General features: G+C 41.0%; 1 protein-coding gene across 1 annotated transcript; it reads right to left on the bottom strand.

The window, feature by feature from the left end:
- Positions 1-689: 689 nt before the first annotated feature.
- Positions 690-27,014, bottom strand: LOC125907534 (uncharacterized). The gene is made up of 6 exons (XM_049610418.1): positions 26,607-27,014; positions 20,671-20,806; positions 11,839-11,981; positions 5,658-5,991; positions 3,790-3,904; positions 690-1,537 (listed from the first exon to the last, which is right to left on the bottom strand). The coding sequence occupies exons 1-6, from the start codon at positions 26,611-26,613 to the stop codon at positions 1,352-1,354; spliced, it is 921 nt and encodes a 306-aa protein (XP_049466375.1). The 5' UTR covers positions 26,614-27,014; the 3' UTR covers positions 690-1,351.
- Positions 27,015-27,984: the final 970 nt, after the last annotated feature.

Genomic DNA, 27,984 nt, shown 5'->3' with positions numbered 1-27,984 from the left:
GAAACTGTATGCGATTGGTTCCGCATTTCGGGCGAGAAAGTGCAACTGCACCACTATGCAGTGAGCGGATGGTTCGCTTTCATGTTTGTCATTATTTTAAATTGATTTACGGGGATAGGTCTTGTTGATATAAATACGCCATAATTGGAGGACACACCCGAGCGCGAGCATGAATAAATCTACCTTCACGAGACAGCAATGAATTGGTCGATGAAGCGTTCACTCTGTGGAAAAATGCTGATTCAATGTGCTGCTGTGAAACAAATGGTGTAAAGAAAAAAGGGCGTTGGGAAACAACAACCCACCAACTCACGTGTCAATTTCATTACCATTGAGGTAGTTTTTGCTGCGGATTTCTTTCGGACTGCGATCGTTTGATGTATTTTTGATTTATTGCATGCATTATTATCATGCTATCGCACGGTTCGGTGCAGTTAAAGCCATTGCATCTAATCTCATTTGCACATCCAATTAAAGCAAACGCAGTGCGGCGTGTAATGGAGCTGGGCAATGGTTGAAAATGAGTGCTTTTCTATTCCATGAGCTTATTAATGCATCCAATTAATGTAAATAAAACACAAACGACCCATTTTTTCTATTTTTTATAGTGTACAGTTTTGATACTTTTATTCATTTCTGTTTGTTTTTGCTGCATTTTGTGTTTTTCGTATCGCTTGTTCGCTTGTTAATCATAATTTTTGCTCTTTTATCAAAGTAATAATAGTTTTAAAGTAACAAAAGTAACAATAGTTCATAGGACCGTCGGTTTTACTTCCTTTCTTTCATTAATCGTTTTTCATCTTTTTCTACACGTTGTGCAACAGTTTTCTAAACTGCAAAATGAAATAATCAATCCGTACTGCCTATTATCGGTAATTACGGAAAAATAGACGAGTTTACATCCTGGTCACGGCGCCAGCTGTATTTACCCTCAGATAAAGAGAAACAAGAAGATACCGTGTTGCTTTCCCTATACTTTCCCTTCGCATGAATCCAGTCTACTTCTTTTTCGTTTTACTTGCACTCCAGCGTGTAGCCTTGTGTTGGTATGTGCTTCATTATCTACTTTTTGTTGTTTCTTTTTTTCGTTTTTGCATTTGAGTGTTTCTTCCGCATCTAACAATGCTTTAGCTATTCACTGTTTCCAGCTTGTATGGATGTGATTTTTGCACCTTTTTATGCTTTTCAATCACCCATTAAACATCGCTTTCCACTCAATTTACAGCGCTTCTATGGTCATTTACCTGCAGCCAATGGAGATGCATCCTTGCTTTCGCTGCTTCCCCGTCGCTGTCATCGAGATCGTACCGGGTGCGATCGTGCACCGATCGGCGTCCCTTGTGGGTGGCGATTAAATAAACGTTCCCAGCCAGCGGTGCAGTTGTACTGGCAGTGTGTGCACAACCGCAAACACCGTGACAATGGCGAGTGTGACCATGTTTGATGAACTCCACCGCGTTAGGCCCGTCGGGGTGGCACTTGAGCTGAAGTAATCCCGGCATTTGCCACTTTCCGGCGTGTAATCGACGCAGTGCATCTGTTTTGCCAGGTCCAGTGATGAGTTGGAGGTTGTGACCGCAAGCGTGGCAAAAGAGAGAGAGAGAGAGAGAGAGAGAGAGAGAGAGAGAGAGAGAAGGAGGTGGGAGAAAATGGAATAAAAAATCAATAATGTCATAGAATGGGTCTTTCATGGTAGAATTCTATTGGAAGGACAGTCGAAACGAAAGCATGTGTGTTGCTTAAAAGTTTGGAAGTCCACCCTTTCGAACTGCATTTCTATTCTGGATGAAAACAGTCCAAACACGCAGTACATGGAGATGTACATGTTGGGGCTCTAGTTGCAACCACCTTGTACTCGTGCATTTCGACAAAACCGTTGCACAGTTTTCATTGTCACCCAGTTAACGAGTGCAGCATAAATCAGGGCCTACTCGTTGCCCTTCCCAGTTGAACTTCCCTCATTGTGAACCATTGCAATAGAAACTTAGAGAGAATGAGAGAGAGAGAGAGAGAGAGATAGAGAGAGAGAGAGAGAGAGAGAGAGAGAGAGAGAGAGAGAGACAGAGCCAATGGGAGAGAGCAACTCTTCTCCTAATACAATATGCATGAAGTGGGCAACAGAAGCTCTATTTATGTTGTGAACGGGTAAATGTGGATGCAACTGAAAAACGTAGACCGTGACCCAGGCATTTAAAATACCGCCCCACTGTAAACTCCATGGTAAGTTTTATACCATTTTCCCTACATCATGATTGTTCGGGAGTGGGATAAACGTTTGAATGTAGTGTGTTATTTTCACGCACAACTAAATGCAGTAAAATACGCCACCACACCCGTTCAGTGGGGGTTTAACGGGTGTGCCATGTTTTATTCATCGATCCGACTCGTCCTCCCGTGTGTAGTGTTGTGATGTAGAGACATTTTGATGAGTATGTAGACGTGTGGGTGTAAAAACTGGTTGTACAACGTTGTTGCATTTGCAAACAAAAAAGCGACGAGGTGGGAATCGCGTTCGGTTGGCTTGAATGATTCGCTTGGAACCTCTTTGTGGTGGAAGGTTAGAGGTGATTCTGGATACAAATTGGCTTAATTTGTTTGCCACGATGGATGTATTGGGGAAACGGTAGCAAAAGGACGCAATATTGCTGCTTGTTTTTATTGTTGTGTGAAGCTGGTAATTGTATCGTGTGAATTAGAACAACGCATTGCTATTTGGGGAGGAAATTATGGTAACAATGGGGATTAATGTATTTGCGTGGTCGTTACAAAAGCCACTACAATGAGATGCCAGGATCGTCCGTCCATTTATTGGTACATGTGACCGAATTGGTAAATTCATAAAATTTGAAAAACATGTTGTAATGTAATTGGTATAAATGTTCAATTTCAAGAAGAGCACATGAGGTTCATCAAATTAGTTTACAATTTTTAGTATTAATACGTGATGTGGGCACTAGATGACAAAGCATACTAAAAACCATTGCACAAATCAAAAGTGATTCAATCCATGGAAAAGCAATATTAAATTAATGTTAGCTTTATTGCTGGACAATATTCTATGTATTGATACCGAGAACACATGATTGAACGATTTGGAAAACGAACGATTTTTATGATGCCACTTCTAAGAAAGTAATTTTGTACAGCTCACAGATTTCTATTGAATCTGATTTATTAAAGAGAATGTTTTTCAATATGTTTCTTTACCAGCACTAATATTTGTCAACACTTTTAGATAATCAAAGTTATCCTTTCCTTAATCCTTAATTTCATAGGTTTAGGTAATTTTATCTGCACATCAATTTAGCATTCCAAGTCAAAGGTCATGAAAAGCTAGCATTGAAAGATATTCAAAGATTTCGAAGGATCCATTCAAATCTATCTTCATTTGACCAAATGGCCAAAGCATGCCTGATTGCGTTTAACATCGTTACAATGGTGTTGTTAATAGAACAGTTATCAGTCCCTAATTAGCTCTCACTTTGTCACCCCATTACGGCCGTGTCCGAGCAACGAGATCGACCTAAGGAAAAAGGATCGAAGAGGAGCAGCATCCAAGCGATTGATGTTTGCTCTCCAACACACACACACACACACACACACAAGTACAGGCACCAACCAGACACATCAATAAATAAACAACCGAACGGCGAACATAAAGAGGAAACCTTCACAGAGCGCTGGTTAGAGTCACAACTCCATTCAAAGTCAACACCAAAAGCACGGCCAGTTGTAGCGAAATGTTCTGCATCGTACCGACTTTTCCGGTTCAACACACGCTAGACTTACCCGCATCAACGTGTTGGACATCTTGTCGAGGAATTTGCGCGTGAACAGCGCCGTCTCGTCGCCGCAGGCATGCCGCACCGTAAACTCCGAGCACTGCATGTACTTCTGGAAGGCACTGTAATAGAGACAAACAGGGAGGGGGAGAGAGAGAGAGAGGAAGAGAAGATAAGAAGAACGTTTAGTGCTCGGAAGATGAGTGGGACTCGTACAACGCAAGGGTATTTGAACGTCTTAGCGCACCGTAGCGTCTTAGGCCTCGGGAAAGGAGATAAATACAGTTCACACCCTCCCATCCAGAACCGACTTTGTGCCGCAAGTGGTGCGTGTAATCGGTGTGAAATTGACGGGAAATGCACTTCGATGCATTTGAAGGGAAAGCTGACTACACAGAACGGATTGACTCAAGCGTGTGATGTCAGTTGTTGATGGGGAGTATCATTAAAGAGTCGATAGAGTTTGTATGTTAAGAAGGTGGTTTAATAAGGTATTATCAGAAACTGCATTCATGCAAATAAGATGATATATATGTATATCTTCAACCTCATAAGTTAACAATGTTTTCATATTGTAACAATGAGAAATTTGAAATGTTAAACGCCCAAAAGTATGCAATGTACATGTCAAATAATCGATAATAAACCTACATTGGTGTTTGATTCATTTGGTATGATGTATTACTCGAACTATATACACATACACACACTAACAAACCTAGCCATGAACATTCACATTATCGATCAGACGGCCAATTGATGAGTTTCCAATTCCATCAAATTCCAGCGCAAGACAATAACCTCTAAATGGAAAGAAGGGACGACGAAATGAAAACCGGCCAAAGCTGAACCAGTCATCGGCCTTTACCGAGAGCGTAAATGAATCGTCCGTTTTATTATCCACGACACTTACACGTAAGATCAACAAAAAAACCTAATTTGATGGTCGTTTACTGCTCGTTGCTAACTAACTGGACGTCATCTTTTGTTGCCTCCGGGTTGCCTTTCGAGCGAAGAAACAATACAATAAACCCAGACTCGTTCGCCTCGCTCGCTGTGGTGGTGATGGTCCAAAAATTGAATGGTCATTTGGCAGGCTGACATTTGCTGTCTCAGCTGCAGGGAGGGGTTCAATTTCAGAGACTAAGGGTCAATATCATCCAGCAAAAAGGCAACATAAAACCGACAAGAACAATTCGGGGAAAAGCGGAGCCCAAAACCACAAGATGGTGCGATGATGTAAGCCCAAGCGAAGGTAGCCGTTACATGGGAAATAGTGCACTGTCAAAGTCACAGCGGTCACTTTACCGGTCAGTGTGAGCTGTCAGCTTCGTGAGAAACAATAAATTTGATTGGCCTTGGATGGTGGACGAGAACGGCCGATGATGCTTTGGTCTAATGGTAGTTAGGTACTGTTTATGAAACGTTCCTTGGGTTGTATTGCATGCCGGTTGTTACAATCATCAATTAGGACGGATACAATCAGAATGGATTTGCTCGGTGTGTGTTAGTATGATCTTGCTCAGTTTGCGTTCTAGTTTTGTGGATTGAAAAGAAGCGAGCTTGTTAAAAGGTGGACAGATTAATCAGACAAAAGGTTGTGGTTGCCTGTATTTTGACAAACCTTAAAACATTTTAGAATGTTAGCTTTAACTATATGTAACGCCAACATGTCAAGTAAGGTCCAAGTGACGGCATTCAAGTGTTTCGGTGAAAAGATCCTTAAAAGTTGTTTAAAGTGGATAAAAACGAAAAATACCAGTGTTTCGTCTAGAAGCAGATGTTGAGCGCAATGATCACAACTATCTGGCCCAAACCCATTCCTAAACCTTTACCCATGCATCAGACCATCTCGATGTCTCTTTAAAAACTTACCAGCAAACCGTTTTAAGCCGTTCCTCCTCCGCATCCTCCACCGTCTTGGTGCTGTTTGGATGGCTTCGGCCCAAATGCTCGTGCTGCTGCTGCTGCTGTCTGTGATGGTGATGCTGATGCTGACTCATGTCACCATTGTGGTACTGCCCACCACCATTGCTCATGACGGCCGCCGGATGTGTGGCCATTGTTGGGTAGATGGACGACGCTACCGTCGTGGTGGTTGTCGTTGCCACCGACTGGCCTATCTTCGCCATGGTGCTCTGGTAGTGGATCGCACACACCTCGTAGTCTTTTTTCACATGCCGCATGCACGGTGCATGTCTAAGAAAGTCTGTAGAAATGGAGAGAACAGATGCAAACACATACGGTAAGTTTTTCCCCCCTGGTTTTTATTTGTTATTACGGATACGGTGAATGTCAATTCAATTTTGGGGTTTCCTTTTTGGGCCACACTGTTTAGAATCATGGACGTACGGATGGGTGCTTTTGTCCTGTCGTTGACATTCGAAATGTACGAATACGATCCAAGATTCTATTGGTAAAGACATTATAAAATTGGCAAAAAAGAAGAGCAACAAAAAGCGGTACAGCTTCGAGCATCCTTTGACTGGTGGTTGAAATGCAACAAAAAAATGGTAAGCATATATGATGATTACATTAAAATGAGTATAAAAAAGTACGATTAAGACACAAAAGAAAACAGCTAACGAAAGCTCATAATAGTGATCAAAAGGGTTAATATATTGTGTGTAGAACATTGATGTTGTTTAATCTGATAAGACAATTTACATTAAGGCATCCCACAACCACACAAACGAAAACTTGTGCCCACACATTCAACCAACACGACCATTAGACATCATAATGTGGCCTCCTAAAACCGCAATGGTTTGGTTCTGTGGTTTCTGGTTGAGTTTGGGGATGAGGTGAAGAACATTATCCAATCAAGAGAGGAAACGATTGATTTATTGACACTTGCCTTTGAAATCGATTGCCTAGGGATGGAGTGGATGTCAGTCGAGGAGTCTAGGAGTGAATTGATGAAGCGTGCCAAATTTGGCAGGACTTGACCTTTGACACACATGTGCTGCCATGCGTTTTATGATGTAGGATGAGGACTGGACAGTGAACTTGAGATTTAATAGGCTTTTAGAATTGGCTGGTCCTAAAGAACTACGTTTTAGGAATAAAAGTCATTATAATCTAATAGCGTATTTTAATAATTGATATTTTACAACATTTTCTTTGTTATGAAGAGAAATATCACAATGGAGGCGCATGGTAGCTCACGGAAAAAGAAGAAAATAACAAGTGTATACCGCGAAACATTTTACTTGAGCAACCAATATTAAAAAGACTTAAACAAAGATATCTGTTTCAATTCTTCATTTTAACAAAATGCTATACGAATAACGCATGATATTTTATTACTAAAAGAATATCTCGATGAAGTAGCAATTCTCTCATAATAACAATTTTCTCTGCGGTGTTCAGCAACAAAACACTCGACGAAGTAGCAACGTAAACAATGTACTCAAGATTAAATATCATTCCATTTCAAAACCACATCCTTTTGTGGAAGCTGTAGCGAAACCAAACCATTATCCGTTAAGTAGCACAACACAACGAACCCAACAAACCATGGCTGAAGTGAATCTCATGTCGTGCAATGTCTGAATCATCGTATTCTGCTCTCAAATGCACGATAATCAGCCAGTGTATAGAGAATCAGGTGTTTTACTTCAAACTAAGCACAGCACAGCAATCGCTACTAATTAGCGGCGAACAAGGAACTGGTTTTCGCCTTCCCTCAGACGCATAATGAATTACCCACAAGAGGAACATCTTTTACCGGTCTTTCCTCCATGCTAAAGTTCTTCTAAACAAATATCATGCGAAACAAGGTGGCATACAATTAAATGGAATTAATTGCCTTACTTTCCACCTTCACGAGGAAGGGCAATCCAAACCTGTAAGTGCATTCACCCCACAATTCTTGTGCAATTTTATCCCACATGACTCCGGACTGAGCGGATATCCTGAAATTCTAACTGACTTCCGCAATGCGCAATAAGAACCTCAGCATTATGTACACTTTTGTGCTCATATTGTTAATGAGAGGTTGTTTTTTCTGATACATTTTCATTTTCACCATTTTTATTACTGATTTGAGTTGTGTTTTCTTCCTTTTCTGGTTGTTGCTCTGAATGCTCTCTTCATAACGGAACATTAGCCGTCGAGTCGTCGGTGACTCGCTGGTCTTTCGTAAGGTAGTTTCGGGTAGTGAGAAATTAGCTACACACTGTGCACACTGTTTCGCTTGTTTTTTCAACTTTCGCTCATTCAACTTGACTGCTAATTGTCGATTCTCCTGAACCACCTTTACGCTTATCCATTCGAGCGGACTTTGAGTTTGTGCGTGAAGGTGGGCAAAAGTTTTTCCTCATCACTGACGTGCCCAATCACGGAGCAAATTAGATGGAAATGCACAACTTTACCTCCCCTTGTTGGCAATACAAAAAGTCCGATCAGTGTTAAGCCATAAGGTTGGGCTTATTACATGGCGTTTGGGGAAAAAGTAAAATACGGCCAAATTTCTTTGAACAAAACTTTGTGCCGTTACGGGTGTGAACGCGATATTTTTCAAACGCAAAGATCGAAAATAACTTCATTTCTTTCCACATCAACTGCTAGTTCGTAAACGAAGCATGATGGTTTTACAATTCATTCTACCATAATCATCACCTGCAGCGTGATTTACAAGAGATGCTTTGATTTTATGATTCTTTTGTGTATTTTGTATTATGTGTTCCGAAATGAAGTAGTGCTGAGAAAAAGTTTACCGACTCGAATTGACTAAGCAATATTTTTTGCAACATTTTAATATTTGAAATTGCAAGATTCTTCCATTTGATAAACATTTTGTGATACCATTTTGTGATGCTCATAAAAGAATGTGACAAGATTTCACCGTCACTTGATCAGATCGTTAAAATATGCTCTCAATCTATGATTGCACCAAGTACGGTAGATATCAACACATTACGGAACATTTGTGAGTCTTTATCGTGATTCTGGTAGACGTTACCTGATCTCGCAACGTGCCTGAAATCCTTTTAAACGAATTCTCTTCGCAGCACATTTGGCGAACAAAACAACCAAACGTTCGTTGGGATGCATGATACTCGTGGCCCACGTCAAATCCATCATTGCACGAATGTTCTCCGAAACGCGAAAAACGTCCAAATCTTGGCTGATGAATACAGTAAAATTCCATCACATTGTGCCCTCGTAGCCATCGTGGGCTGGTTGCAATGGTGAAACGGAAATAGAATATGTGACGCACGTACTCGGCACTGCCCTGGACATCACGGACTACGTTCCAGAGTTCGACATAGATTCGATCCACCTCGTCGATGTGTGGTGCAAAAGCTGACAGTTTGAAAGATTGGTATCATATTATTGGTTCGATGCATATAAATCCAGTTAAAAGGTGCCGACCTAAATCGGATTGCATTCCGAGTAGCCACGACGAGAGAGAGAGAGAGTGCCTGTGTGTATGCTATTTAGCTCAGTCAAGGGGATAGGAAAGAGACTGGTATAGGAAAAGGCTTTCCCTGTTGTAGTTTTTATATCCTAAACATCCTTCCGCATTTATTCTGTGCTGCTGCCATATCTTCCAACCTGGGACAACATCGGTCATCGTTAGAGATGCATCCTATTTTTCTATTTTATCCTCCTACACACACATATGGCCGCATTCATTTTGAAGTCATCGTCGTTTTGATGCATGAGCGAACGTGTGATACTGGGTACGTGACACTGCTCCAAATGGAGGATATCATCAGTCAGGGGAAAATTGATAAGATTTCCTTCGCACAGCGACAGGCGCTTTTGTTGTCCGTCTCACTGGAGTCTATCTCACTTCCCAGAACCGACCGGTGCATCGCTTGCATGTACACCACTTTTGCCACTTGCTACTCGGCACGTTCACAGAACCTTTCCCTTTTGAAGGTACACTCTCTCCCGCTGATCAACGTCAAAGCAACCGGGCATGCTTTCAAACGCATGATTATTGTGCTTTTAGCTAACCATTGTGCCCTAGTCCCAGCATGGTCCCAGTGACATCCAGTATCACTGGACTGGCGGATTCGAAGCCGAGGAGGACTGGGTCAATGATCGTCCCTTGGACGTGTTGAAGCTTCAAGTCAGTGAGGAGAGGAATTGTTACGAATATGTGAGATAGTACAGCAAGAAACCTCAGCACGACGACTTATCGGAATGACATTGCATCCGTTTGAAGTTACAACTACTTCAGAAATCTGTGATAGAATAAGAATGCAAGCTTATTTTGCGTCACAACACCAAGATAGCACTAGTAAAGGAATTCCTTTGAGAAGTGTTTATCTTATTTATTGATTTTTCAGTTTTGTATGAATTTTAAATTACATAGAATTGAATGCAGAATGTGATAAACGATGATTGATATTAGATTTTTGTTATGAAACACCATGCGCCTCCATGTATTTTGATATCGAGAATTAAATTCTTAAAAACAAGTATTATTTTGTTCCGTTTTTTTATTATAACATATATGAAGAGGAATGGATCAGATAAATAATTAAAAACAAATATGTATTTCACCAAACACGCTTGATGTCTTTAAGATATATCACTAATAACAGGAAAATTATGAACTATTCCAAGATCTTTTTTATTATTCTCTTTTAGTCCACATTATCAATAATTTTATCCATAAACAAAGAGCAATCCTCCAATTTATTATTGTTTGCAAATTATTTAAATTTATTTTCCTATCTATTAAAAGTATAGATAACTCTGTTCCCGAAATTGCAACTTCTTTATTATGGCACTCGGTGCTATCCTTCCTACAGTGAGTGTTACTAAACGGTTAGCTAAACGGTGAGTTTTGGACGATGATGGTGATGATCGTTTCCATCACCCAAACCTACCACTCAGCCGCCTACACGCTGCAGGCACACTTTCTCGCCGGCACAGTTTGTTGATGGGAAGTAAAACTTTTCTCGTTAAGCCAAAGCCAACCGTTTTACTGAGAGCTGCATTCAATGCACCTTCCACAGATACTGCCAACAGAGCAGTAAGAATGCTAAAATGGATGAAGTTAAGGTGGAGAACAGCTCCGTGTGGTTTTAAGAAGGATTCTCAAAAACAAGCGATTGAAAAGGCAGTTTTCATCTCGCTGGACCAATTGCTCTGCACACGATTAGTTCGCGAACGATGATGATGATTACGGTGGTCAGGTAGTGGCGTTTAAGCCACTTGAATATGAAAACAGCTCAATTACAGCTAATTAACACACACAGATAATAGCTTACCAACAACACAATCGTTGAACAAAAAGGTGTTTGTGGTGGGAAAATTCCGTCTCCGTGGATTGAGCGCCCACTGTTGAGGTGTAATCCTGAAGGCTAATTTGATTTTCACGAAGATGAGAACTGAGAAACCAGGACAGGAGAATGGGAAAGTTTTGCCCTTGGTATTTCCCTTCCAGTATGAAAGCGAATCGAACAACAAAAACGGCAAACGATGCGAAAGTTGTATCCGGATGATAATCAGCGTGATTATCAACACAGGTTCTAGAGAGTTAGACCGTTAAAGACGATGATAAGAGGCTGTTAATGAGCACCTAACCTTCTCGATGAGCACTGATTGCCAGTAATTGGAGGATGGGGATTTTGTGAATGTTTTCTCCTACATTGCCTTCAAACGAAACTGCTATCAACCAAATAGCCAATATCATTGCAGAGTTTTTGTAGCAAATAATATAATATACAAGCAGGTTCTTAAAGGACTTGGATAACTAAAAGGATGCAATTATTGTTTTATAACTTCAATTGTTAACCTTTTACCTTAAACCACGTTCAACTGTGACCATCACTATAAAACAAATTAATTATCAAGCAAATGGCACCATGAAACGTGTTGCGTGCTACAAAACGACACCTTGACAACATTGGCACCTTCGTATACACGTGATGATGCAGGCTAACCGCAGGACAAACTACATCTCCTTCTCCCTTTACAACACAACAATACAGCTCAACACAAAATGGATGGCAATGGACAGAGGAACAAAAGAAATGTCAACGGAACAGAGATGAAACACATTGATATAATTATTACAATACGTACGTGCCTTCCTGATATGGGCCTTCCTCGCAGAGCTCGTGTATCACTTCATTAGTGCCGTGGTAGAGTTTGTTGAAGTGGTCTCGTTGATGAATATTCATGCAGCGCCGGGTGTAGCTTCGTATGCAGTGCAGTCCTTTGTGCAGATCGCTGTGAATGAAAAGGAAGGAAAATAGTTGAGAGTGGGTAATGCATCGATGTGCTCATCGCTTATTGGTATGATTAAGATGATATATGAGGTTTGGGAACTCGTGGGAAGATTTTACGAAAATATTTGTTCGTGGTTTGTTATCAAACATCATTAGTTGATCAAACAGAAAGAGATTACAATATTGCTTTATTATTATAATAAAACATTCTTATCTTTCTTCAACACCAACACTCATGAAAATATAAAACAACAAACTTGTATGTGTCTCTTCAGTAAACACTTTTACGATCCATAATGTAATGCATGTGCTAAACCTCAAAGCCTTTTTCCTTTGTCTTGCACTAATGAAGCACAGAACTTTTGGCAACATCAGCCACCCCGGAGAGAGTAGGTCAAAACTGGTATCTCAACACTTTTTGCTATACTACCTCATCCTGTCTCCCTCTCTCAATGTGTATAGCGAGGTTAAAAGCATGGAAAAATGCTGCGTGCGTGTCCTCGTTTCAGTGTCCTTGTCGTTGCATACAAACTGGGACAACGTGGTCGACGGCGTCGTCGCCATGGTTGGCAGTTGGTGCCAGTTGTACGATGCATTAGGCACTGCGAAGACTGGCTGATACGGTGGATGCTGTAGAGCAGACAGCGAGTCGACGCTGGAATGAATTGATTTACTGTATAATGAACGTTGGCTAGCCATGGTGTCGCCATCGAACGAAAAGTGGCGCCAGACTGTAGTGGAAGTGGAAAAAAGTAGGCTTGGAAATAAAAGCAAAAACACATTTCTACACTTGGAGCTGGTTGGGAGAGACTTCAGGAAACGATGTCGATGGACGGAAACAGTGAAAGCGTAAGAACGGTGGCCACATAAAACAGTAGTGGAGCAAAGATTAAAGGGTCTCATATGGCTTAGTACACATAAGTGAAAGGTTAAGTATAGGTTTATTAGGATTGGTTGTCGTTTTTTGGGCTTGAAAGTTGGCTGATGTAGCCTGGTCGCTGTTATGATAGTGTTTAAAAGCATTTTCAATTAAGATATTTTGAGTCAAGCTTATTATTTCTTATTATGTTGCTATTGATTTATTGTGTGTAACAAATAATAATTCTAATACAAGTGTGTTTAATATTCATGGATTTGATTTATTGTAAAACTAAAAACGGTTGACAAGTGCAATATTTTTTTCCTCATTCTTCGTGAATGCTTTGGTTTTGATGCATTATAATTATTTTTTTCTTATTCAGGAGCGACATTATTATTTACTATTTATTAAACTCTTTATGAAGCTAGTAAATCAAAAAGAGGCTCATGATTACTAGTCTTAGCACTGCATACTTAATGTACAAAGTTATGCATACTGTTTTGATAATGACCAACTCAGATTTTCCAGGCCCGATAGTGTGTAATAACATTGTGCTTTATTTATCTAATTTAAATATTACTACTTTTAAACCAAAACGGCTAAAGCAGTTGTTCCTGATTGTTTTTATACCTTTTCTATATTTTTCGAACATTTTACCAAAGATTTATAAGATTCGAAGGGGTAGTCGGTAAAGACCTAAACATATTTGATAATTATTTGCCTACGACAAATATGTGAGTGGCAACACCACTGCAAAACACATCATTCATGCTGATCACAGAGAACGTGTACAAAATGGTTAATTCCAGCTTGAAAAAATCTTCCAGAAGAGAGGAACAATCATTCATTGAGTGAAACGAGCTGTCGGCATGAGCTTAAAAACCACCCACCCACAGCAAGCCTATCATTTTCAGTTGCAAAATTACAGTTTCACCAACGCTTATGACCAAACAGTGAGTGAGAAAGAGAGACCGAGTGTTTTGTGTGAACAATTATTGATTAACACGCACGCTAATTACATCGCACATCCGTTCTCCCGCCCCACTTGGGTTGTAACACAATTTTACAGCTCATGATCTGATAACGAGCCATAAAAATGAGCCTCATCACTCTCGCCCACACCCACCAAGCCACACTTTCGCTCCGTTTGGCAATCCGCCAGCAATGATGTGCTTATTCAGTTATTATTCATTAGGTGAGTTTGGTAGTCGAATTGGGAAATGGCCCATACACCCTCCGCGTTAAAACATCACCTCCGAGCATCTCTTTGGAAACTTTGGGTGAGTGAGAGGAGGGTCAAAAGGTGAATGAAATGTTACGGTTGTAAAGGGTAATAAACGACGAATGGGAGTTTATGGTTGGGGTGTGCGGGTACTGCAAATGATGGTGTAATTTGGCTCAACATATCTTCTGTCTGACATTTCCGTATGATGTGTGTACACACATTTCGTACGTTTGGCATTTTAATGCAGGCAAGCCTCCCTTCTTTTTGGGTGTATACCGAGGGAACGTGTTAGCTTTGTGATACGCATCCTCCCTATCCAGACTGGTGCTACTGGTCGTACCCGTTTCCGCTTATCACTGTGGGCAAAGCGACATGCAACGATACAGTCAAGCTTACTCGTTTTAATTGCCAACCCATTTCCGGTTCCTGTTCGGACGTTTACCATACAGTCGTTGGGGGAGGAAATGGCTGAAAGGAAATGCGCTAAATTACTCCCTTTAAATTGAGTTAATTTCATTAGGAAAATTTCATAAATTAAATCACACCCCTCCCTGTCTGCCGCTGCCCACGGGCTTTAATTTATTTTGATACACAACCACAGCCGAATGTGTTTTCCCGCCAGCCAGTATGAGGTTGAGTTGTCAAGGCTGCCCTTCTTTCGCATCCGAACGACAAACGCGTTGTATCTGTGCATGAAAGTTAGGCTTAGAAACCCCCGACACGTGCTGCCGGTTGTTTTGGTGGAGTTTTGCGTTTTTTTGCTTGCATTTCCGTATCAACTTTCCATTAAACTTCTACCTTGTCAGCGTGTACGTGTGTTAGAGTCCTTTTAGCCGGGAAAGAAAACACACAAAAACAGAGCGCAGAGCGGCAGGCGGCCTTTTCCCGGCTATCATTATTCATTCCACACGACGCACATGTGTGTGTCCGCAGAGGGAATGTCAACCAAGCTGCGGCCACCGTCATACTTTTGAATGGGCTTTTTCTTACTCTTTCACTTCGTCTGGTGTGCTGGTGAGTCAAAATTATGTCGTCAACACCGTTCGGAAGATAAACGCCTCCGTAGAGAATACGATTTCAGAGCTGCACGTATGTGGCACGTACGACCTTCCAGCCCAGCCCTCTCCGCATCAAAAGAGAGCTGCGTGATGCGCTCTAAACCGTCCGCTGCGTTGCTTTCGTCAGTCAGATGTTCGTCTCGATGCGTTTGCTGAAAAGACACACTGACCAAATAACTGACGGCATGTTGCATTTACGGAGAGTTCGTGAGAGATAATTTCAGCGAACAACAGAATCTGTTTCGTGCTGTTTGTTTGTCGCGAGAACACTGGTTTGCTGATTATGTGGCTCTCAAAAAGAGAAGCAAGGGGAAGCCATCCCACCTCGGGCTCACTTTGCGTCGAAGTCGAAATGAAAACGAGCAGCTTTTGTCATAAATTTTAATTACGTTCCACATGTGCTTTTGGGTGTCTGAGAGCTTTTGCTTTCTTTTTGGTTAATTTGAAGTTGGTAGAAGTGAGGGCTTCCCGTGTATAATTTAATTTACCAGTTGTTTTATGCAGAACAAAGGCTTTAAAGGAAGGTACAAAAGGAAAATCAGCAATCATACAATATCTTGTTGTATGATGATAAATCTTATTTATTAAATAAAATTGGATTGTAAAACTAACTGTTACCGATTATTCTTAAAACAAACATAAAAACATTCTGCATTCATTGCAAGGGATTAATTTTAACATCGAAAGAACGTCAAAATTAGATGCGTGTATTTCTAAAATTTCCTACTAGGACAAATGTTTTAAGAAGAGAAAAAAGAACTATCGTTTTAGTCCGAAGAATGGGAAGCACAACATTGTTGAGCTTTTATTTTCAATGTGAACTTGTTCGAAGCCAACATTTACGAAGAATATCGTTTATTAGATTTGTAAAAAAATATAAATTGGAAATCAATTGCTGGAACCATGCGGTACATCAACAACCATTTCCACAATACTCTTGCTTTCGAATTCATACAAATCAATTCTCTTGCAATGCCATCCGTCCGATAGAGAAATAACTGGCATAAAATATCGATACAATTCCATTGAAGACATCTCCGACCAACAGAACCAACATGCTTTCTATCTTCAATCTCTTTCACTAAGCAACTAACCTTTTCTGCTCATCTAAATTCAAAGTCCTCTCCATCCACCGTGCCAATAGAGTGGCAACTATTCGGGTGTGTAATTGAGTGTGTTTGTTTGTGGAACCGTGTTCAATTTCACACCCCACGTTACTTGCTTCTTTCGGAGTAAAAGCTATCGGAGTTTCCACCTCAAGTTGAACCTTTCCAACCGGTTCGAAGATTCAACCATTACATGGGTCATGTTCTCTGTCTTGCACAAAAACTTCCCACAAAAGTGTTGTGAAAGATTAATCCTTCGTTTTTCTTTGCAATCCTTTATACTGACCATACCATACTTCTACCTTTGCCAATGGCCCATCCTCTTTTGAGACACGACGTGTGACACGAATGAATCCGATAAACGGACATCTCCAACGATGCCCCGTACACTGGACATAGGTTCTGTCACATTTGCCTTGCTGACATTGGTCGAACGATGACATCACTGGACAAGGGACGGTTTGAGGCTTTGGGAGAGTAGGATGTTCTTTGCTAGAACTTTACAATATATACACTTCCTCGTTACTATCCCCGATGAATGGGGCTCTTGCATCCAGCTTTATCTCACTCCCGTTTTCTCCATTTCCGGTCACTTTGTTACGATAACAACTGTATCCTTTCCCAGACGCAACGGTACACCGGAGAAGTGAAAAGCATAAGGAATGGTCAGTGTATTTGCTTAAGTCGATTTGCTCTCTCTCTGCTCTGCATAATCGCCTAGAAGGCCTGAAGGTTAAGCTCTGTACGAAGGTAACGATTGAAGGTCCGGTGACACAGCACCAAGCCAGTTCAGCTTTTTGGTATTTACTAAGTACATCTGTTTGGTTGCCACTCTGTTTGGGGTGGATTTGAAGCGAACTTTACGCCACATTTCCATTGGGGACTTTGACCGTCACGGCAGGCCTTCGAGTCCATGTGGTCTGTATTTACATTCGTTGCTTCAGTGCACACGTAAACACAGAAACTGGGACACATTTTGTCCGAGAGAGTGTTTCCACAGGTCACCACGGCTCAAACTCTCCTTTGAACGTACCATTCAATGGTAGGTGGTTTGCTAGTTCATTTATATTTCATCTGATTTGATATGTGAACTTTTTGGCAGATGAGTAAGTCGAGCCGTGCGTGCGGAAAAGTGTATGCCACTGTCCAAATGGATGTACGGGCTTACCTATTGCAAAACGGACAGATGCAATCTTGTGTCGGGGTCTTCGAACCCATCTTCTGACGAAGCTGTGGTCTCGAGTTGATTCTCACAATCGTTCATAGCTCTGGGACCGTCCCTCGGAGTAAACGGTCGTGTACAAATGGTTCAGTAATGTTTATTTATGTTTGAAGCACATGTTTTATTTGTACAGTGCAAATAGCAACAGTTTCATTGTAACAGCGACTGCGATGCACCGCGAACGTCGTCATCCTTTGAGGAATGTTCCTTCTTGGAAATCGTCCACCGTTGGTAAACCGAGGCTGCACCAAGAGGTCAAATTGAGCAAAAAAATGTTTAACTATCTTCAACCCCCCACACAGAGTTTTTAGTAAAGTCGTTCGAAAGGAAATTGCCAAACCTCGAAAAGAAGGCTGGTAAGAGGATAAGAGTTAAAGCGATAGTATTGAATTCTCTTTTCTATGCACTACCCAGGATGAAATCCTCTCGGCGTGCTGCTGCTGAAGCTAGGTTTGAATTATTTGCAATATCCTGGCCTATGTGGGTAGAGCAGAGCCCAACGGGTATGCATTTTCTTATTGAATTTTGCTGCCAACCTTGTGAGGATAACATTTCTGTTGAAATTGGATGCTTCGGAATGGACAATATTCTCGAAGCCTGTTCATTACTTGGTGAACGGTACGGTACAATATTGTGCGTATCCTAAAGGACTATGTTGGCTGTTGGAGAATGCAACATTCGAATCGTATTGGTAAGAAAGTCATACTGAGCTTATATTGCATGCTTTATTCACTGGTGCATACGATATTGGATCCGTATGATAAGGTTAAAGAAAAGATCGGAGGGTGTCGATGTACAATGAAGCCTCTTATTAATATTACTCATCAAGAGCTCAGCAGGAGAAAACCAGTCAACTGTGGCAACGAACACGTATGTTTGATGTGAGTGTATTGAGTGGGAGAGTTATTTCTAATCATAAAGTAGGTTTCACTCGTTGGAAATACTAACACGAAAAGCAATAGTGGAGCGATTGCTATTTGATCTATTAGTCACTACAATATCGTAGCGCATTCAAAAACGTCTTTTTCCATGTTTGTTACGTATGGAAAAGCATGCCAATAGTTCAAATTCAATAGTTGATTGGCAATTGAACTTCAACCGGTGTATCCAGCAGATGTTGTTTGCTTTTATTTTACTTTTGCTGTACGAAATTTGACACGCAGGATCAGTTAAGATACATGGTCTCTCCGCAGAAAATATTACCATTGAATCTCAGACACTATTCGTAGTCTTTATAGCCGCCAGCATCAACCAGACCAATGCCAGACGCATCGACGAAATTGGATTTCTTTTGACAACTTTTGGCATTCACAATGAAAGGGTAAATGTAAAGTCAAACTCGCCAGTGTTACCTCAAACTTTTCTCATCGCATAGCTCATTTCACAGCCAATGGGACTAATACTTGTACCAATAGCAAGAACTGGTGTGATTTGACGGTTGTCGTCTCTGTCGTTGTTTTGAATAGTTTGAGAGAATTTCCAGTAAGAGACGATGGTGACATACAATTCGGTCGGTTGAGGTTGATATCCGAAGGTGGTCCTTCATACGACGATGTACACTTGACAACCTTTTGCAATCTAAACCTTAACTCCGAGAGCGCAGTCGAATATGCAGTCAGCTAACGTTGGGAACTGCCGCCTCCTTGAGCGAACCTCACGTTGTCTAACGGAAATGTGTTAAAACGTTAAATTAGAAAAGTTTCCCGCTTCTAATTATTCGCCTAGTTCGAGTCTGGAATACTATCACAACGCTGTGCTGAGGTGTTGGATAGTAAAGAGCACGTGAGAATGGGAATGAACTCGACGACAACCCCGAAAATAGTTTGACTCTTTCCCGTTCGACCCCTTTACCTCGTAGAGTTAACTTTCTGCGACCCGATCCGGTGTTGTTTGCCCCATCCGGTCATGGCGGATTGGGTTGTTGGTTTCGTACATCGGCCCAACCGTTTTGTTGTTCCGGTGGCGGTTGGTTTGGGGTTCCCCAACGACCGGTAGGACGGACTTTTCCGGCAAACTTTCACACAGCTGTTTCCGGTGAAAATAGAGTGGCGAATGCAAAATGAAGGGAAGTGGCTGGATGGCAACAGACACCAACATGTATAGCAGATGCGGTTTCCTCAGAACTTCCGAACGACCGGATCGTTGTGTGGTTTTGTTATGGGAATGGGACAGCGCTGGACTATACGGTGAGCTACGAGCTCCTATTAACGGAACATTTGGATCGCTTCATGATTTCATTTCTCTTGTTAAGAACTACCAAAAAACTATAGCATTGCTTCTCAAATGCAAAGTGCAAAACTAACAATCATTACAACCATTTGATGATTCTAATGAGATGAATTTTTACTTTCTAGAGGCAAAAATCTAAATATGTTTCAAATATTATCATGTTCATTAGTGACCAAGGATAACTCAGGAAAATGAAATTGGTGATAATACTGCCAGAATTGTATCTTTCATAATATTGTTTGTTGCAATAAATGGACAAGCACCAATCCACATCGATTGTCTTTAGGCGCTGAAGATGAAAGTTTTACTCACACCTTCGACACACGAATTAAGCGTGTACTGTTGCATCATGTCCCGACCAGCTTCAAAGAGTTCGTTTTCGTAGCAAATGAATAGCCAGGAGTTTACCTAGGATACAGTATCTGCTCCATTTAAGCTCCATATCAATAAAATCACACCGTAATTTTCTTGCTAAAGTCAACTTATCTATCCCATTTCGTTTAGCAACAGAGCGTAAAAGTGATTACGCTGCATCAGTAGATGCTAATCCTTCTCTTTAGCATTAAATTCCTTCCCGATCAAGGATCAGGGTGTCCGAGGTTAATAAGAGAGAAACCGAAAACTTCGGTGCACCGATTGTCCATCAGCCGATGATGTTACAAGGGGTCATGTGAGCGTCCACCTTTACCAAACTCTCACCGAACGTTCAGGCATGAAATCAATACCAAGTGGTAGCGAAAAATCTCGGATGTACGTGATAAAGGGGACGTGATTACGCTCAACGGCTAAAATTGACCGATGACACCGAACTCCTGAATGGGTAAGCCAAAACGAGCTGCTAGATTCAATGAATATATTGCGGAAGATGATGCCGGGCACGGTGATGATGACGGGTACACCACACAGAACAGAAGGACGATGGTTTGGTTGGTTGGTTGGTTGGTTGGTTGGTTGGTTGGTTGGTTGAATGGTACAAGCGGGTAATACTCACGGGCAAAGTTTATCCAGCTCCTCCTTCTTGGTAACGAAGGACAGCTCCGATGTGGCCGATAGGACCTGCAGCGGTCTTGTGCACTGTACCAGCTCCTCCTGTCCACAGTCCTCCGTGATAACTTGTCGCACGAGCGCTACAGGGACATGACATAATTTGAAGAAAAAAGAGAACGGTTAGAGCGGAGCTGAAGAACGTGCATGGATGCATCAAGGCATGGTTGGTACAAGCAGGGAGTCTCGTTCAGCGGTACGTGTAAGGGCGATTAGGACAATTTCAATCATGATAGGGTCCTGTGTGCCACAAAGTAGCCCAAGTCACGCAATCAATGAAACTGCTGCAAAACTGATGACCAAAAAGCTCAGACCCCAAACTCTCGGCCCTTTTATGCTCGCCTATGGAATCGCACGGTCAGTTTTCTGCAGTCACGCTCGTGAGACCGTGTGACACTCAAAGCTAAAAGAGTCTCCGATGGCGATTCCGATCAACCGTTAACATTGATAGGTTAATCGTCCAGTGGCTTAGTAAGCGAATTTGGTTCACTCTTTCGGTGCATCCTTTACGGTGCATGCTCGGTTTGGGCCAACCTGGAGCATTATGGAGCAGGAGCTTTTTAGTGTGAAATTAATCTCATTGACTATAACATGCCATTTGTTGAGCGGAGCTATATCGAGCAGAATGTATATTTTGCGAAGCCTTTAGGAAGTTATTTATTATTTTGCAAAGGCTTAGCATACTTTGGTATCATTTGTGTAACTCCGTCGGCGTTCAAAGGAGAGCACCCTGGCATTATTTTTCACAATATCCTTATGCCACAATAAAACCAGATTCTACTAAGTTGAATAACTTTCCTGATGAAATTACTATCTCGTTTTTAGATCGATTACAGGTCAGTGAGCATGACGTCAGATCCTATTAGTTTGGAGTCTGGTCCTCTGCTTGTCATGCATGCGAGCAGCAAATTTACTACGGCACTCTACATCGACTAATCTCTTCCATATTTTAGTAACGCCATTTCAATCAATCTATCCCAAGCACTGAGCAAATCTGGGAAAGGGACGAGAAAGGTATACACAGAAGAACATCTCAATTAAGTCCATCTCAAACACGTTTGCGCTCAGAGGAAGGGTACGATGTCTAGAAACGAGAAGATAGTTTTCTGCGTTATCTCGTACAACTATCTAAAAGTTGTAATGTAATTCTTCCCTCAGGCTATCTAGGATTCTATCCTCATGCTGCCTTTTCCTTAAAACCCCAAGCTCAACGCTTATGGCTTATAATAATTATCGTCCTAAAATCCCTACTTTGCACCATGCATTCCACGAGGTCATATTCCCGTGGGATAGGGTAATTGATTTCAAACTAAAATTTAATACGCTTGAGCTTAGAATGGAATGGTTTTTTACTCACGAACACATACATTTCCACCTCACATACGCAATTGATAAGTGCTTATTAAGCATGGTCGATGTGATTTCGAAAGGATGGGTTAAAAGGGTATTTGCAGAAATGGCATTGAATTGAGATTTTGCAACGGAAACACAATTTCGATCGATTTTAGATTGTATTGCGCGAGAAAAATAGCTCTCTAACCGCAAGAGAGGAGATAAGTTTTTTCTGGTTGATTGCCACAGCGAATGACCTACAGATAGTAACATGCATACCGAAGATAGTTGGATGTTTTTATCACTGTCAGTAGGAAATGTAAGATGTGAAATCAAATTTAGATTTTTGCGAAAGGAGTACACATATTTTACCACGTAACTCTGTAGTTATTATACTCTGGTACGGTATGAACCGGATTTGATGCACAACCTAACTCGTAAGAACTGGATTGTCGGATTACCGACTCATCGTGCAAAAGTTCACCATGTCTTTTTCAGTTTGTTAACCGTAACATAATCTTGATTGTTTGTACCAACTGCATTCAACTAGTGTCTCATTATTCATCGCCAAAAGCTACACACAATCTCATGAACCTTTTTACGTACATCACGTTTCTATGTCAACATTTTCAAGTGCCTCTCGAATCAGTACACTTCCGTTCCAATGGAACGTACGCATATACCTTAGGGAGCCATCCAGGCCACTCTAGATAGACAACGCGATTTTGGAGCCTACCCCGTTGATAGAAAATAAATTAATTTATTTAATTATCTATTGATTTTTCGTGCAACCAACGCACTCGTTCCAGTTCCGATCGAGGCTTAGTTTAGACAAGGGCTACGATGGTACGTTCAACCGAGTGTACGCTTCCGGGAGTGCGTCCGTGTCGGTAAGCCGAACATTGTTGTCACGGTGCGACTAATTACCGGAAGATTATGAACTGCAATCCGTGTGTCAGCCATGCACCGTATGGCTGCATAGTGTAGCGTTCGGTTGCTTGATGAGCATGAGTTCACGCTTTTTGCATGATATATCGAACGGAAACAGGTAGATAGGTTCAGTCATTGGTCCATAAGGTGGATTTTCCGGAACCATACCGTTCACATCGATTTTAATTACAATTACTCGTACTCCCCGCGCACACACTCACATGGGACTTTCCCAGAACCGTGCAAAGCACAAAACTACTTGTAACTAACGTACATAAATTGTTCGTGTGCATGGGTTTTTGGGACTGAACGGATGCACTTGTGCTATTGTTACCACTCATATAAGTAGATCCTATCGACTGAGTAAGAGAGATACAAAACATTAGCAAAATATATGACAAGAGATGCTTCAATGTAGAGTGGTGTAGTTGAAGAGGATAATCGAGAACTAAAATGAACGTCAATCTCCTTCCAACGTATACGTTAATTTTAGTGAATAAGTTGAATTTTCACGAACATAAGATATATTTTACACACAAAAAAACAAAATAAGGCATATGCAATAGAATGCGTTTAGTCCTGAGTGATTATTAAATTGTACAAACTTGACTTGGTGTGTTGTAACTTGGGTGTATTGTAATCCTATAGTCAAATGAATTCCTTTTGAAAACAGGGTTTTGAACAAAATATATTTTTCGAGCTATGCACAAAGATACTTTTTAATTTTAAGATAAATATGCATATCCATCCAGACCTGAAGTGACTAAATATACAATTCAACAACAAATTTGATCAACGAAAAACCACTTCATTACGAATCATAAAAAAAAAACACTTGAACACAAAAAAATATGGTAAAATATTCACAACAAAGTATAATCAAATAAATGTTCACTGCTTTCATTAAAACCCCTCTAATGAACTAGAGCAACAAAGTAAAAAAAACTAATGCTTATGGACTAACACGTTTTTCGTAACTTTGTTTGATTTTTTTTATATCGATCACTCTCAGCGTTGTTCCCTCTTTGTATGCTTTCTTCACATCACCCTCATCGTCATTCTCATCGTACATGTGGTCAGAAACTATCACCCAAGCCTTTTGAGTTTTCTTCTTTTGTTTCATATCGTTCCATGTTTATTAGTTTGACTGAGTTTGGCTTGTAGTTAAATTGAGCTAGTGAGTGCGCTGAGTAGTCCCGGGAAACGGTATGATCGATTCATTGCAACTTCCTCTCTCTAGTTTTTTCAGCAGTAAATTTTTTTGTTTGCTTCTCTTGGGTCAGATTCGGAGTGGAGCCCGAGCTCCGGTGAATTTTAATTAAATGTGCAGCAGAGAGTTCTTTTTGCTGTTCGCATCGACTGTCCGCATGCCTCTCATGTATACGCGGATTGCTAGTGTGCTGCTGGTGCTGTTTATAGTCATATTCGGTACGGTGTACGCAGTTTTAACGCTCCACCGCTTCCTCGGGTGCACTGAAGGAATAGAGAGGAAGTGGTCGGTAAGCTGGGTGGAAAATATTGCAATCACAATTGCACTATATAGGTGCGCTTTTTGCAGTGGTCGGTCACGTAGTTTGTGGGTGATTGGTTCGGTAGGTTGTATTCGGCATTTTATCTTCCCCCGAATCCCTCGACACTGCAATAACAAATGAGGGCCTCGGCCTTCGCGTCAGCCATAATTGTCCCCAACTATTCCCTTCTTGCACTCTACCTTTCCACTTCATCACGTTTCTCGCAACAGGGAAACGTATAGCGTAGACGGTGTTTTGTTTTAAAATGTTATTTGATTATTTAACAACAGATGAAATCGTTAATGAATAACGAGCTGCAGGACCCTAGAGAGCACCCACACGGGTCTCATAATGAGAAGATGGACCAGGGGGAAAACAATTGCCGGGAACTGTGAGAAAAAAGGAAGGACGCGGGTATCATGACCGGCCGGTTCAAGTTCGAGTGGGTATGTCCATGTTTATGGTGTGAATATTCTCCCCCAATCCTCCAACCAGTCACAGCTTTGCATTCAATTTGGTACAGCTGGTTGCCATTTTATGCTTGATTTGTTTGAATCATTTCGACTGCATTGGAAAATGGTTGGCACTATTGGGACGTAATGGTGTGTTTCAAGGGTGGGTAAGATAAATTTGAGAAAACAATTCTTTTACTTATTGTAACTATATATTGCAGTTTTGATTAAAGATTTCTTAACTCTTACGTTAACATCTTATGTAAGGAAATAATAAAAGTAAATTAAACCTGAATCATTCAATTCATCATACAATCATTTTTCATTACACTATACCATATCCATGGAAAGATACCATGTTGTCAACGATATTGGAGAAGGTTAATGTATCATTTGGAAAACAATTTTTTTTTTCGAAAAAAAATATTTACACAACATAAGTAAATATACGATATCTACCAATTACTGTAACAAATGCAATCAGCAAAACGGTCCGCAACTATTTCGTTATCGAGTTATCTGTTTTCTCCCCGCACGGCAAATTGAAATACGGTGAACATTGTGGCAATTGCAATTCCCTGCAAGTATGATTGCTTTATGGCACGTTCCAGTGGACACACGAAAAGCGCCACACAATTTCGACCTCGTAGCCATCGGCACAGTACGCGGCTTCGTTTTAATTGATTTTGTTACCAACCACTCCGTTGGCGCTAGACGCTTTATATGTGTATGTGTGTATCCGCGGTAGTGTCCCACGAACGTTTGATGAGTCTGTGGCCACAGGGCCTAAATTGGGATGCTGGAATTTGTATTGGTAAACCCCTTTTATACCCGTTCTCGATCATCCGATTAGCAGTCCTTTGCCTGTAAACCGAAAACGCAAACTCCCTTACATACACATACAACAGGTTTTCAGTTGCATTGGTTGGTTTGGGTGGGCAATTCGTTAAAAATTACCCGTACTCAGCCCTTTGCAGAAGACCAGCTCTAGTAATGTGGTCCGTTTTTCTGGTACAATCGAATGTTGGTTTTTTGTCGTTCAATATGTGTTTGTGTACCTATCCAAACAAATTTGTAGCTGACTTAGGGTTGAAAGAGAATCAGTTTTATCTCATTCCACATGTAGAAAACCGTTAACGTTTTTCATGAACAATCAAAACCCGCCCCGTTTTTCCCAGGACATATAGATAAATGTAATGTGAGAAATGGAGCCCCAGAGAGTTAAGATAAATGTGAAAATATAAACTGGAGCTATGCTCCTAGACATCAATTAAAGTTGCAAATTGATGTACGGAGTATAGTAGTGTCTGTGCGCAAGCATACGCATATAAATAGCTGCACTGTTACTTCTGTTAGGGAAAGATACATGCAAGTATTGAAAAAAACGAGAAAAATAACCACTTCTATGGTCCAATGATAAGCGAACTTAAAGCTTTTATTAGCAGTTTTGTTACGTAGACATTTCTTCATTTCTGTTACGTAGACAAAATGATTGGTACGATCCAAGGGAAAATTGAATGCTAGCTGACATTTGAGATGGTCTATCGATAACCTGCAACAGTTAATCACTATGTACCATTAAGTCAAATCAAGGATAATTATTTCATAAAACGTTGTAATTTATACCCCTTAAGCTTACAACGAGCAACAGTACTTACCTATCATGTTGACAAACGCCGTTACTAGTAAGCACACTTCTCCTTATCCCCATCACATGCGACGACACGTTCATCACCTTAATTCTGTCGTTGAACTTTTTTGTTGTTAATTATTGCCTTAATCGTTTATTCAATTTTCACTTTGTTCTGCGTCGTTAACCTTCTCGGTCAATGTTTGATGTAAAAAGTCACGCTATGCTTACAGTTGCCGTTCGACTCCGTTTCACATGTGTTACACGTACGCTTTGACACGAAAACAAGATCAACATCACTCTATTCTCACTGCTTGCCACGCGTCTCACCGTTTCTTTCCTTTGCGTTGGACTAAAGAACACACAACTGTTCAAAGCGTATACTTGCCTAAGGGTTTTTTAGTCTTGCTTGTCACCGCACACGACCATATTGTCACTATGAATATCTTGAGTCTCAGTTGTTTTTTGCCCTTTTTTTAATTTTTCCGTCCTTTCTAGTTGGATAGTTTATGTACAGAGTGTTTTATTGCTTTTGTAGTCGTTCTCTGAGTTGCGGTATGTTCAACTCCGATAGGAAGTAGAACGGTTGGTTGGGGATAGAAAAAAGAGTTTCCAGTATTTGACTGAAGCACTGCAGCAGGATGTTTGTTTGTTTGGTGACGCCTTTCTGTAGCCTGTTGCATAGAGGATGAGAAAAAGGATAATAATATGTTCAAGCAGAAAATGTTGCTTGATTTATAGGGTATAACAACTTCTTCAAAGATAATTCAACGACAAACGTTTGACCGAACATTAGCCCTTCATTACTGAAATACTTTCCGTTAGCCTTGCGGCTCGTGTAGCGCTGTTCTCAGTTAGGAAAGGAAGCTGATTTACCAGACTTTCTAGCTAAAAAGTTAATGAAGGGAACTGAATAAATTTCCACTTTTCACTGCATGCTTTCACATAACTGCCATTCAGTCTAGTTGCGTCGGAAAGTTGTATGGTTGTAAGTTCGACGAATACACAAAAATGGATCGTTTCAAGGCTTGTCTTGTTCCAAACTTGGCTCAATACATGTTCGCAGCGGAAAAGTAATTAGCACGTTGAAAATAGCCACCAAACCCAAATGATTCATTGTAAAACACACCAATGAAATCGTATCCATCGTATCTATGGGCGAGAACCAATTGCTTTTCTTGGAGAGCTTTAATAGGATACTTTCCCAGGGGGGAAAATTCCTGCAGTCACTGCATCTTGCCAAGTTCAAAGTGTATGGATCGATGGAAGTGTTCCGATTGCTGCAGATTTTAAAGGTTCATGTTCATTGTCTTTTCCCCGCTGAGCACAGGAAACTGTTTGTGTGTGGCATGCGAAATAGATATATGAGTAGTAGTAATAGTAGTAGTAGCACTATCGTGCCTTGG

Source organism: Anopheles coluzzii, chromosome 3, assembly GCF_943734685.1.
Source record: "Anopheles coluzzii chromosome 3, AcolN3, whole genome shotgun sequence".
Lineage (NCBI taxonomy): Eukaryota > Metazoa > Arthropoda > Insecta > Diptera > Culicidae > Anopheles > Anopheles coluzzii.
Note: the sequence above shows the minus strand (reverse complement) of the source record. Positions and strands in the feature narration are given on the sequence as shown.